This window comes from Carassius gibelio, chromosome A10 (genome assembly GCF_023724105.1).
Source record: "Carassius gibelio isolate Cgi1373 ecotype wild population from Czech Republic chromosome A10, carGib1.2-hapl.c, whole genome shotgun sequence".
Lineage (NCBI taxonomy): Eukaryota > Metazoa > Chordata > Actinopteri > Cypriniformes > Cyprinidae > Carassius > Carassius gibelio.
In genome coordinates, this window is record NC_068380.1 from 16,737,067 (window position 1) to 16,751,198 (window position 14,132).

General features: G+C 38.4%; 1 protein-coding gene across 1 annotated transcript; it reads left to right on the forward strand.

Moving 5' to 3' along the window:
- The first annotated feature begins 312 nt into the window (after positions 1-312).
- On the forward strand, positions 313-13,741 carry LOC128021391 (protein phosphatase PTC7 homolog). Its single transcript, XM_052608521.1, has 6 exons — positions 313-821; positions 4,807-4,986; positions 6,853-7,051; positions 8,780-8,903; positions 9,784-9,913; positions 10,019-13,741. Exons 1-6 carry the CDS (start codon positions 620-622, stop codon positions 10,075-10,077), a joined length of 894 nt encoding a protein of 297 aa, XP_052464481.1. The 5' UTR covers positions 313-619; the 3' UTR covers positions 10,078-13,741.
- Positions 13,742-14,132: the final 391 nt, after the last annotated feature.

Sequence of the window (14,132 nt, forward strand, 5' to 3'; positions counted from 1 at the left end):
TTTAACTTTTTTATTTTATATAGTTTGTAAAGTGGGGAAGTTTTGTTTTGGACTTTGGACCATTTCATGTTTTCAGTGTGAATGTTTCGTATTAAAATGAACAATAAAGCAGGTTTCGACTTAAATACTCCACATCCAAAGAGAATAGTTTAGAATTGTATGCAATGGAAAAATAAACGAGGATGGTTTTCTTGTCACCTCCACAGAAGTCACAAGAGAGATCAATATTTTAGTTTAAAGAGCTCCAGCACGTGTTCTTCCACTACGTCAAACGTCCTTGGGTTTCCACTAGGTTCTACGTCACCACAGCCGGTCATGTGAGCTCAGGACCCGTATGTGCTTGTCTCCGGAGCACTGGCGCTAGTAAGTGATCGAGTGGAGTACGCGAGAGGATGTCGGATGGGATGGAGTGTACTGGAGGAACTGTCTGTTAAATCCGCTAAAACATAAAACAGCTCAGTTTTCCGGCATTCACTGAAGAAGAAAGGAGTCTTGTATCACTTGTAAAGCGGCTTGCTTCGGCTCGTGTGTTTGGTCCGCGGTGCGCGGAGCCGGATGTCGGCGCACGGAGGCGGACGCTAGAGAGACTGGAGACGGGCTCGGCAGCTACACGTCGGGGATGTTATCGGTACTCTCCTATGGCAGGATCGTGGCCAGGGCTGTCCTGGGCGGACTCTCGCAGACGGACGGCAGAGATTACAGCCTGGTCACGGCCAGCTGCGGCTTCGGGAAGGACTTTCGGAAGGGGATTCTGAAGAAGGGCATGTGTTACGGAGACGATGCCTGCTTCATCGCCCGACACAAGTCCGCAGATGTCTTAGGTGAGAGACACCAGAATACAGTGTGTTATATCACCTGGAACATTTTGTTTCGGCACGAAAATGCACGGCGAGCAGCTTGTTAAAGACTTTTAGCTATGAAGATGACCTTCATGTCTCGTGCGGGACGATTAGTCCAGCCCTCACCTGAGATAACCTCCCTCTTTCTGAATCTCTGGGATATAACGTTACTTTTTCCCGCCTGTAGATTTAACACGCGTTCCTTACATAAGGAGCAACCGGTAATAAATATTATAACGTTACATCATATAACGCATATAAAATACACATTTAATGCACAGTGAGCTTTGGGTAATCCAGGTTGACCTTTCACCCAGAAAGACGCCGGGCTGAACTCCCAAAGTGGAAACTAGAAGGATTTCTCCGTCAAACCTTTCCATCATGGCAACACGGGTGTAAATAACACGTTGTTAAAATCAGACGTGCTTATCATTAATATATTTCAACGGTCGCGTGTGCTTTGACTCTGTAAATGTAATTTACGCCGCGAATATTTAAGTAATTCGACCTGTTTAAAGAATGCAGTGGGCTACATGCATAACACGTGTATACATGAACTCTTTTATGTTGTGTGAGTCGCAAGGGCTCGCTTGTAAGTGTTGCAGGAGCTTGTGTAAAGGTCAGAATGGTTGAGTATGGAGGCGGCCATGTTTAGTCACCTACACGTTCCTGCGACACACACCCGAGGCTTCGACTGACCACAGAAACATTCTCTGTCATATTTACAACCTATGATGATAATAATCCTCGAATTATAGTACCGGATAGTTTTAACAGGAAGAGCTCCTAATAATGTGCAATGTTCTTAAGTTAACAAGGAAACAAAGGGATCCCTGTTACATGCACGTGCTACAATCAATGTTCGGCTTTTGTTCCAGCTTCAGCAGCACGTGAGGATCAGAGCAGCTGTTCAGCACGAGATACTATAGCTCTGCGTAACGTGCGTCAGAATACCAGTTACTGCGTGTATTGACTACTGTTAAACGAGCCTTTTGCATTTTATAAAGTGGTGCTTGTGCTATATTCTAGGTGACTATTCATGGACATTGCTGTGTGTGGCTGTTAAGGATAGAGAGTGCAATAATCAGGTTCCAGAAGAAAAATTCCCATTAAAGTTTCTTAACCGGGATTTCATTTTTAAAGTATTAACAGACAAGACCTGCTGAGAGCTGCAAGATTGTTGAACAATGGGAAATGGTTTTGTTGAAGCCATCAGCCCATTTATTTTTAACTTCTTTAGTTTAACAGCTAAAAGACTACATTACCCATGATTCTGCAGTGAAGTCTAGACCAATCAGATAATCAAAACTAATTGAGGCAGTCTCCCTGCACTTGCAGTTAACTAACATTTGTATAAATATGCATATTTTGCAATCAATGTAAAATATTCATCTTTTGTATGTAAAATCAGTGTATTTAAATCAATATTTTTAAATGTATTATGTCACAGAAGAGGTTTCATGGGATTGTAGTTCTTTCCTTCATTAAAGCTTTTAAGTATAGACTTTCTTTTACCTATACTTTTTTGATTCAAATCAAACTGGATGGTTTTTTCGCATCATCTCCTATTGTAAATTTGATTTATTTTTAAATGTGAGTTTGCCTCTGTCCTCTGAGTCAAGTGAATCCTCTATTTACTGTTCCATATCTTTAAAGGTCAGTAGATGATTTTAATTTCTGCTCCAATTAGCTTAATGAACTGGTCTTATAAAACAGGAAGAAACCACTCGGGGCTTTATTTGGTGCCCTTATTAATGCAGTTGTCTGTTTTCTCAGTGGTTCCTGTTGAAGCTTCAGGAGGGTGTTATCACATTGTCAGTGGATGCGAGCTGTTCAGTGAAACACTTTTCCAGGAATTTGCAGAGATGTGCTCATCACAGCCAGAAACAGGCCTAAATCCCGCAGTCATTACAGCTGAACATTGGCACAAATCACGCATGCAGTTTTTTATTAATCCATTTAACAGCAATACGAAGTGATCATATAAGACTAAAGAACTGCTTGCTTGGTGGTTTCAGTTTTGTAGCCATGCCACCTGGAAGTAATGTAATTTTCACTCATGTTGATGGTATACCCAAAGTCTATAAATATGGTAACTAGTGGTGGACCGATATATCGGCAAGGCCGATACATCGGCCGATATTTGCCATTTTTCAAATATTGGCATCGGCCGATAAGTCTATCTGCTTGGCCAACGTGTTCGATATGTTTAGACTGTGCACACAGTGCTCACACTCTCTCTCTCTCTCTCTCTCTCTCTTGTTCGTCGTTGTCATTAACAGTTCTGTCTAATACGGGTAGAAGTCTGTCTAATAATCAGATAGAACAGTTAAACAAAGGAATTAATGTATACAAAAAGTATTATAACGATTGCTTTTATATTAGGCCTATTAGTAATAAAAAGGCAAACATTATAATACTTTTCCATTTGCCGTCATCATTAAAGCTGCAGTAGGGAACTTTTGACGCTCTAGCGGTTAATAAACAGAACTGCTTGCGTCTTGCGGAAGAACATCGTAGCCGGAACTACTTCTCTCTGTTTATGTCTATGAAGAATCACAAAGGTACTGGGTTACTCCGCCGCGGTACCCCCGAACCAATCTAAAATAGTCCGAATATAAACACTTATTATAGGTGCACCCTAGTGATTCAGGACAAGCTAAAAACACGGTTTGGACAATGGATTCATGGTGTACTCGCTTATTATATACATTTTTCTACATTTTGAACACAAACAAAGTTACGGAACGCAGCTCTGATTGGTTGTTTCTTAACGGGAGCGATGTATTTTCTGCAAATGGCAATAGGACACTGGGAGGAGCCAGAGGAGCTTGATTTTTTCACAGATTATCTGTCTCATATTCTACTGTCAGGACATAATGACAGGTTTAACAAATATGTAAAAAATATATTTTTACAAAAGTTACCTACTGCAGCTTTAAGCAAATATGCATTTACATAATTTAAATAAATCTTTCAATGACTAGTGAAAATCTAATTTCACAAACCTTGCATTTAACTTCAGATGTGTGCTGGTGTAAACAGATAGATCTTAGTTTCCTTTAGCTCTTTTGCTTTGGTAAATATGGTCATCTCAGGTTAATGTGTATCAAATAAAGATTTGAGTCATGTAATCATTTATGTGATGTCTGGAGGTTGGATGTCTTCTTTCTTTTCTTTTGAACGCCATACCAGCGTCTAAGGCTCATCAATCAAAAGAAGACTGTTACGATTTTCAAAATGTATTTCTTCTAGAAATCTCAGAACCATGTTCGGATTCACTTGATTAAAAACTTTTTCAGAAGTATCACCAGAATAAAAAGGGTTTCTCACAGGGGCAGATGTAATACAGTTTATAAAGATATGTTTAATGGACTATGGACCCTGCAAAGTGTTATGATACAGTATGCACCAGGTTATATTTTCACATTCTCTTTAAATTATTATTTGTTTTTTTGTGTTGTGATGAACAGTTGGTCTTGTTTGCAAAGCTCCATTGAAATGTTAATGGTAGCTCAATTTGTGCTACTCTAAAAAGTGTTTAACAGTGATAAGCCGCCCCTCATTCCTCTTGAGCCCGGATCTCTCTCTGAGCCCATGCAATCTCTTGATTCTCGACAAGCGTGTGTGGTTACAATGTGAAGTCAGAGAGAGAGGTCACAGTATTGGTGATAGTGAGTGACTAACTAGAAGTAGAGACGCTACTAATGACAGCCTTCAGCAGTGTGACAGTAGCTCAGCTGTTTTCAAACAGTGAAACCTTACCAGTAATAAGGCAAGTAGTAGTATGTGTTAAAATGCTGCATTATAGTATTTATTATTGCAGTGTTATATCGCAGGGTCACATTAGGAACAACCATCTCTTCCTGCCTTTTCATCCAATTGTCAGAAGTTAGGTGTTACAGCTATATTAGGGTTGAGGAATTGAGGAGTTTACAGTATCTCTCTGCTTGTGTTTTCCTCTCAGGTGTTGCGGATGGTGTCGGGGGCTGGAGGGATTATGGCGTGGACCCGTCCCAGTTCTCTGCCACCCTGATGAGGATGTGTGAACGGCTCGTGAAGGAGGGCCGCTTCACTCCCAGCAGCCCCGTGGGCATCCTGACCTCCGGCTACTATGAACTCCTGCAGAACAAAGTACCGCTGCTGGGTAAGATCTTATTCACACACACACACACACACACACCAAACCATACGGAGAGTCACAGACTCACTGCCGCTGCAGGATGAGGATGACTCACAGTCCTTGAGTCGTGATGTACAGTATTGATTCTTTTCAATTTAATGTCCATATAAAAAAGATTGACTGTTATGAGTCACAAATTCCAGATATCTCAGTGCTATTTTAGTATTATTTATTTTCAAAAAAAAAAAGGTCCTATGTAGCTTTTTTTTCTTCTTCCAGATTAAGTAATAGTAATTTTTTCATCTAATATTTATATAATATTTTATTTCAATTAACTAATTTTTTTGTCATTTAGTTAACAATAATTACACATTAGTGATTGATTTTGAATGCTCTATATAGGCAACAACTAAACTCTGTCACAATTCCTCGAATAAAATTTAATCACTTGATTTTAAAAAATCCTCAGTTGTATTTTGCCTGTCTTGATTAACCAGCCAAATACAGAAAGTGGAGCATTCCACGGACGAGAATCCAAGAAAAACATTATGAGATCGTCTTCCAAGGCTGCACGGAGTATTAAAGCCATTTAAAATTCATGAGAAAGAATAGTGCTATTGTGAATTCAAATAAATAAATATATGCGCTGCAAAATGCAACAATTTGGTCGCAGTCTGGAGCCCTAAGTGTTTCTGCCTTAACACTGAGAGTAAAGTTAGATTCTCAAGGCATTGGATTAGCAAAAACACAACTGGTCTTCTTGTTGCTGAATCCTGACATCACAGACTGTCAGAAATGTCACCCCGAGATGTTTGCCTCATTAGAAAGTGACCTGCTTTTATTTTGGGAAGGCACGTGAAGCGATAAAGGTCTGTGGGGGACCATTCTAAGACAAGATCGCTTGGACTGCAAGACTTTGGCCAGAGATCGAGGGAAGGAAAGATTGTGACAGACTGGGAGGCCATCAGCATACAGCCTAATTAGACATGCCTGTATTTTTAGTGTTCAGCCTAAAACGGGATCAGTGGGAAATGCTACCTAGAGAAAAAAAAAAAAAAGCTAAACATTTTTTTTAATGTTTGGTGTCATGAACTCACAATGAACAATACTTTTACCGCATTTCTGAATTTTTATTTTCTGCAAACACTACTGTACAAAAGTTTAGGTCAGTAATATTTTTATTGTTTTTGAAACGTGTATCTTTAGTTAAAAAAGGCTGCATTAATTTGACCAAAAATACAGCAAGCGCAGTAATATTGTGAAATAATATTACAATTCTAAAGAACTGTTTTTTATTTAAATATATTAAAAAATGTAATTTATTCCTGTGATCAAAGTTGAATTTTCAGCATCATTCCTCCAGTCTTCAGTGTCACATGATCCTTCAGAAATCAGTCTAATATGCTAATTTGCTGCTTAGAAAACATTTCTTATTAATGGTGAAAACAGTTGTGCTGATTTATATTTTAGTAAAAAGCGTGATATATATTTTTTCAGGATTTTTTGAGTAGAATGTTCAAAAGAACATAATTTATTTTAAATTAGAAAATCTTATGTTACATTTTAAATATCTTTACTCTCACTTTTGATCAATTTAAAACATCCGTAATGAATAAAACCTGTCATAATTTACACGCAACAATTTCATCCAGCATATACGTCATGTTGCTTGCAGTATAGACTGCTTTTTATGAAATAGGATCCACAATGCATCACGGCACTCGCTTGCTGTCATGCACAGTATGTAGGTTAAATGATTATGCTATGGGGACAAAGGAATTGTTTTTATAAGTGAATAATGAAATTAGCAAACTATTACATTTGAATATAAAAAAGGTTCCTGTATTATAGCATCAATAAACTCATTATTTGTCTCTCTGTCTCTTGTAGGGAGTAGCACAGCTTGTATAGTCGTTCTGGATCGTCGGAGTCACAGGGTACACACCTGTAATTTGGGAGACTCGGGCTTCTTGGTGGTCCGGGGTGGAGAGGTGGTCCACCGGTCAGACGAACAGCAACACTACTTCAACACACCCTTCCAGCTGTCCATAGCCCCGCCGGGAGCAGAGGGCCTGTTGTTGAGTGACAGGTGGGTCAGTGACACTCGCTGATAGCGGATACACTCACTGCAGTATCACAGATGGCTGTGTGTCACAGATCAGTGTCACAGACGTCTGCTTGTGGGCCGTGTGGCTTTTACATCAATTAATAGTGTAAGATGCACCTAATGTAGGAGCCGACAAGATCTGATCTTCACACATTTCAGAATTTCTCTGAATATTGAATATGCATTATTTTTCATTTTTAATTGATAGTAGGTATAAGTTGAGATTCTCCTTAACCCTGTAGAAGTGAGAGCAGCCAAAGCGTTCTGCCTAAAGCACCGTGTTTGAGTGTTGGTCCAAATCTTTAATGCCAAGAGCATGTGATTCTAGTTCCTCTCTGCCGCAGTCTGTCCAGAGGCACCCATCCAAACATGCATGCGCAAATACCCCAAACCTCCAATCAAAGAGAGAGGGCGGGGAAGCGTTGTGCTGAACACTTGTTTACATTTTTTTTCAAGTGCCAGTAGAGGGCGGGATTATTTTAAGCACCACATGTCCTGCTAAATTTATGTGGGACCTTTAGTTTATGTCGTCTGGAGTCTGTTATAGCAGACCTCCACACAAAACTCTCATCTTACTTTCTCATGTGCTGCAGGCAATCTGACTTGAGTGTTTGGTTCTGAGTGTGCACTAAACTATCCATTTACCTGTAGTTTTACATTAATTTATGTATCAATTTTAGAGCCTCGTTTGAGTTTCATGTTAACAGTTTTCTGCAATGAAAACTGTTAACCTGGAACTCAAAAATGTATATGTTGAATTTTGGAATCAAGACACTGTTCAGGTGTTGCAAGACTTCTGAGATCGAAATGATTTTCATCAATTTAGTGATTTAGCGGAGGCATTTATCCAAAGAAAATTATTCCGAGAAAGAGAAGAGGCAAAATTAATCTTAGTACCAAGTTTCTAGATTTCCTTTGATTTACAACTTAAAAGTTCCTCGAAGACATTTCTAAGACATTAAAAAAAAAAAATCATACTGTGTAATTCAAACCGTTTTACCATTTGAACCAATACATCGTCCAGCAGTACTTAGATCCAGTGCAAGATCTGTTTAGGGAAATGTTTTGCCTCGTGTGCCTTTTGAGATGACTAGTTCATCTTTGCACCTTTAGTAAAAATAATTTTACATTTCTACTTTTTGCCTTCTTAAATGTGACCTATAATTGGAGCGCCAATACTTACCTAATGCACTTAAACAGATTAAACTAAAACTCAAAAGGATTTGGAGTTTGAAGAGGCCAGTCTGGTTTCTAAGAAAACAACCTGAACTGTTGGATTAGGTCCTGAGGTCATGTTGGGTCTGGACAAGTTCTAATCCCAAGTGTCCATTACCCGCCGTTTAGGTCAAGCTGATCTCTGCCCTGTTACCCTCTTTGTGCTACTGCTTGAGTTTCAGCCCTGATTAAGTGTCTTAGTCTAATTTAGTGGACTAGATCATTGTTTTCCCATTAGCAATTATAAAAAATGGCTGGATTGTTGCCCATAGACATTAATCTGAGAACTGTGTGTCCTTTTGTGCTTTTTGTGTGTGTGTGTTATTTATCAGTGTAATTCAGAAGGTTATTTTTCAAAACAATGTTCAAGACTTTGCATCAGTCGTGGGTATGTGGGTGGCATAGTAATTAAAATACACCGGTATTGTGGAGCATTGGCATATGCCATGTGGGTCTTATATTTGGTTTAACTGTACGTCTTTCCATCTCTTTCAGTCCTGAAGTGGCAGATAGCGCCTCCTTTGATGTCCAGTTAGGGGACATTATCTTAACAGCTACTGATGGCCTCTTTGACAACATGCCTGACTATATGATCCTGCAAGAACTCAAGAAACTCAAGGTACGTGAAGTGATTTGGTTTTTGGCTTATACCAATAATATAGAGAGTAGCATGGCCAGTGGATTACCAATTTTTAAATGATAGTGTTATGATAGCATAATGATACCTTATGATAATTACATATGTATGTATGATGGTGTATTGATAGCAATTAAGACGAAATTGCACCCAAGGGGACGAGTGTCAACAATTACACCCTCCTGCATCATATTTGCTAAATGAAATCCAGTACTTGTTTCTTACTCATTTCGCGATGCTGATTCCAAAAATAGTGACCGTTTTGCTCAGGCATGTCATACATCCTCGCAAAGTAGGATGCTTTTCATAGCATTTTTTCCTTTTGACATCCATTTGGAAGATGAAGAAATCTTGTATTATTACAAAGACATGATTCCTGATTTTCTCTAGGCCTGGTTGCAACTGTTCCTCAATTCTCAGCCAAATTTCACATGTATGAATGATTGTGAATACATTAACATATGCCTTGTACTGATTTTAATTTTTTTTTTTTTAAACCTTTGCAGATTCTAAGTTAAATGACGCATTTGGAGTACTTTTTTTGTCATTAAACCTGAAACTTTTGATGACTCAGTATTATATGTTTTGGTAATATTAAGGTTTTTTGCAAACAGCGTATATCATTTCATCATTTAAGATACAGGACTGTTATCGACTGATACCGATAATCGTAAAATAAAATTGTCCGATATATCGGTTTAACACTACTGGGTTATTAGTATGATTTTGACCTTTTTCATTTTATTTATCTTCCAGTTAGCTGCCCATACTGACAATCTCAAAATAGCCATGTAATATCCCTGGCTGATATATTGGTATAATATCGGTGGATACTCTCCACGTTTTTTTTATTTATCTCCAGAACACCAATTATGATAGTATCCAGCAGACTGCCCGCAGCATCGCTGAACAGGCCCACGAGTTGGCCTATGACCCCAACTACATGTCCCCTTTCGCCCAGTTTGCCTGTGACAATGGGTTGAATGTAAGAGGTGAGTCTTCAAAAAGAGGTTTCCATTACCTTTCATATCCCAAAACCAGTTTGAATATCCATAATCAGTGGTACTGACCATGTAATTGGTCTGTTTTCATTTCAGGGGGGAAGCCTGATGACATCACAGTGCTTCTGTCCATCGTGGCAGAATATACAGACTGAGCGCGCCCAGTGGAGCTCGCTCTTCTCTTACACCCGTGTCTTCCACCACTGCCCTCTTGCACTGCTCCCCATCTCAGATCTCCTAGAACCCCTTTCCATTCTTCCACTTCTCGAGTAGATCTCCAGTCAACCCAGGGAGGAGAATAGTGTGAACTCGTTGGCCCGGGTGGTGATGCAAGCGGTACAAACAGTCCAAAATCGATGTCCTCACTTGTGTCCAAAAGGATTTTGGGAATCTTCAACCTGTGTTGTATTTTTGAGTCATTTCTAGTTTTCCAAAGGCGGAGGACAGCCATGCATTACCCTCAAAAAAGTGGTTTCTTTGTGGAGAAGCTGTTATATTCACTCGTGTAGTTTGTGCAAATGAAAAGTTGTTGTTAAATGCTTGGTTGTCTATGTCTTGAGAGAGAATCTAAAGTCTCTGAAGTCTATATGAGCTGGAGTGCCTCTGTGTTTGTGTGTGTACGTGTATAACGTGTCCCGTTTGGTTGTCGGTTAACTTTGGTTAAGCTGTAACAGAAAGGTAGGTTAAAGTTCAGAAGGAGGCCTGGCTAGATTTAAAACTGTTGGGAAATGCAAGTGCTTTAGGATGTGCTGGCTAGTTCTGTTCTAGTTAGACAATCTTCACCTACACTGTCACTTTGTGAGGTCTCGGATGATGGATTGCAGGTTCAAAGGCATGAAGGAGATTGGCTATAAATGCATAGCTTGTGTTTGGTTATATACGATAGAAACTAAACTGCACAGACATCAAAGACTTAGTCAGGGTCGCGCCATATTTAAGTTTTCACATGAATGAAAATAAGGCTGTGAGGGACCGTAGTACAGCCCTTGTAGAGCGTTGTACTGTCGTTTAACTGCATATTGATAAAGTCTTTTCGAAAAACATTCAATAGACTGCAAAAACTCCATAAAACAGTTTTCAAAGTTGGGATTTGGTGAAAATGACCTACCGTATTTTCCGGACTATAAGTCGCACTTTTTTTCAAAGTTTGGATGGTCCTGCGACTTATAGTCAGGTGCGACTTATTTATCAAAATTAATTTGACATGAACCGAGAGAAATGAACCAAGACTGATGCGACTTATACTTAGGTGCGACTTATAGTCCGAAAAATACGGTAATCTAGGACCTATATTGCATGCCTTTGTAAAATCCTCGTTTTCAATATGGCGTCAAACCTGACCAAGGTCTGTACCAGAGAATGTCACAATCCGCTGATAGACAGATACACTTGTTCATGGGATGGTGGATGTTGACTTTGAATGCGTGTTGGATGTATATTTACATGACTTCACCTCTCGACCCTTAGAGTTTGAAAGTCTACACGCACAACTGACTAGCATCTGCCAATGCTTTTCATGAATTGAAAGGTCAGGTATATAAATAAATGTTTTATTTTTATAAATATTTAGCTTAAGATTAAACCGAATGCAGAAGTTAGGGAATGCTGGTCTTTACGGATCGAACGTAAGGCCTTTTGGCGTTTTCTGTGCTCCCTAGCGAGGCTTGGGTTATTTTTTTAACTGATTGATGGGTATCTAACGCTTTTTGTTTATTTAGATTGGTCCTAGAGAACTTTTTCCACATTCATGTGCTGCTTTAATTTTGTAAATTATAAATGTGTGAGTGACTACATTATTTATATGAATGTTTTTACCTGTACAATAAAAAAAAAATGGGTCAGCTGAGGGTGATTTTATTTCACGAAAGTGACAATTCCTGTAGACCATTAAGTGTGATTGGCTTGCAGTCTTTGGATAAAATGACACACAGATTCTATGAAAAACATCAACTATACATAATAGTAATATTTTTGTCCAGTTTATCGAGATAGAAAACTAAGAAGTACAGCTATTTAAAATGTCTTTTTAGTTTTGTTTCTCCAATATCTGTGAATATTGTGCATGCCCAGGATGGCAAACCTTAGTCAAGTATGCATTAAATTGGGTAAAAATAACTGATATGTGTATAGTCCATGAATAAATGTGACTTCATATTGAAATGCTGTGTAACTTAACATGGAACTCGATGTTTTGTGAGGTTTGCCATCCTGATATGTCCCACAAAGGCATGGCTTCACAGACAGAGAGGACTATAATCAAGTCTTCAGTTGTGCCTGCAACACAATTTGACCAGAACTGTGGTTTCTTATTACATGTAATGTCTTGTGGGTTGTGGTCATGTTGGAATCACCATCTCGATTCACATTGTGTAAACGGTAAAGAAAACCAAAGCGCGAAAGCCATAAGACAATTATGACCAATGTTTTCTCCATGTCATCTACAAAGGCCGCAGATGAATTGATAAATGTTGAGAGTATCTGCCAGAATCACCATCGTGTCCCATTTCTGCTTTTCTTTATAAATAATGGAATGGAAATCAACGAAGCCAGTCGTGTCTAATGGTTGAGATTGACAGTTGTGTACTTGACAATTAAAAATGTGATCTAGTTCGAAAATGTTTTAGCTGTCTTTTATTTTAGTCAGTGGTGATGTGTGTGATATCAGCGCCTCTAGAGGCAGCAAATGGAATTGCCCTTTCCCCCTTTTTTTAACAGTTTGTTTGAGTAATGACAGTGTTTGGCTTTGTTCAGGTGGGCAATAAGAATTGGGCTTATTTATTTTGGATCAGGAGAGTCATAAATAATAATAATAAAAAACTATTGTTAACATATTGTAACTATATGTTATTAGGAACACCCAAACATGTAAATTATAAATAGATAATTTAAAAATTATCTAATTATCATTTTTGGATTTGTTTGAATACGTCTCAGTGTGAACGTAACACATGAAACATCATACAAAAGACAAATGTGATGTCAAGTTTTCGAATTTATGTCTTCTCTTTACATTGACCGCTACTCTCAGTTGTTGTATTTGAAGTTATTTGGGGATTGCAAGTGATAACACTGGATATTGATTGTTTGTATACACTGATATGACTTCTTCACTTACAAAATGCTGGTGCAAAAAAATAAAAAAAAACAGTCCCAGAGATATAATATCGAAGAAAAAAACAATGTGTGTACAGTGTGAACAAAGCCAAAAAAATAAAATAAAATTGGAACCGTTATTTTTGCAATTCTGTTTGGTGTCGCTGGTGGTGCATAAATGACACGTTTCACCAATAGTGAGTGTCATTGCATGAGATGATATGGTGACTGAAACTTTTTGTTATCTGGAGTTTTGCCACTTTGTTTGCCACACACACATTTTTCCACATTTTCTTATGGCAGGTGTGCTTTTATAAATTCTAGTGCAATTCTCCTACATCATCATTTCAGTACAAGAGAGATTCCCCACCGAGTTGGGCTGATAGTGACTGAATGCCACCCAGATCTGTGAGCGAACCAGGAGTGGCTCCATCATACAAATCAACATGCTTTTTGCGCCTTAAATTGTCATACTGTACCATTCAGAGGCCTTTGTGTGGCAAAGCTTGCATGACTCGTCTGGGTGTCGCTTACAGTAGTGTCCTCGATTCTGGTTGTATCATCTGTCCTCTCCTTTGATGGTTTCTATGGTGCTCTTAAGCAGACAGTGTGTGAATGAGAACTACACTTTTTGTGTGTACAGTGTAACGATGCAAGAAAAGTTCCTGTAAATATGTTTTCCAACGTGTACAATATTGAAATAAAAATATAGTATTTATACTAAAATACGACTTGGAGTTATTATTGTGCCACTGTGTTTTTACAGTATATGAATATTGTTAATTGAACTCAACTTGGATCTTCAATGTATTTATTTAACAGTAGTATTAATGATTTAAACGTTTTATATACTTTGCTTTTAAAGGGACGGTTTACCATAAGTTAAGTGCATGAAACATATGTGTGGTAATACTGTCGTCTCATCCGGTTTGTCATCAGAAGGTGTCAACCACAGGAAACATAACAACAGAGAAGTGATTCATTACAACACTGATAAAAAGGATTATGGGTTGAAGTAAATAATATGGAAAAACAAATGTAATTACATTAATTTTACTTTAATTTAGTTCAGGCAAGAAGAAGAAAAAAGTAAATTCTGTATCAGTCTTTAATTCAA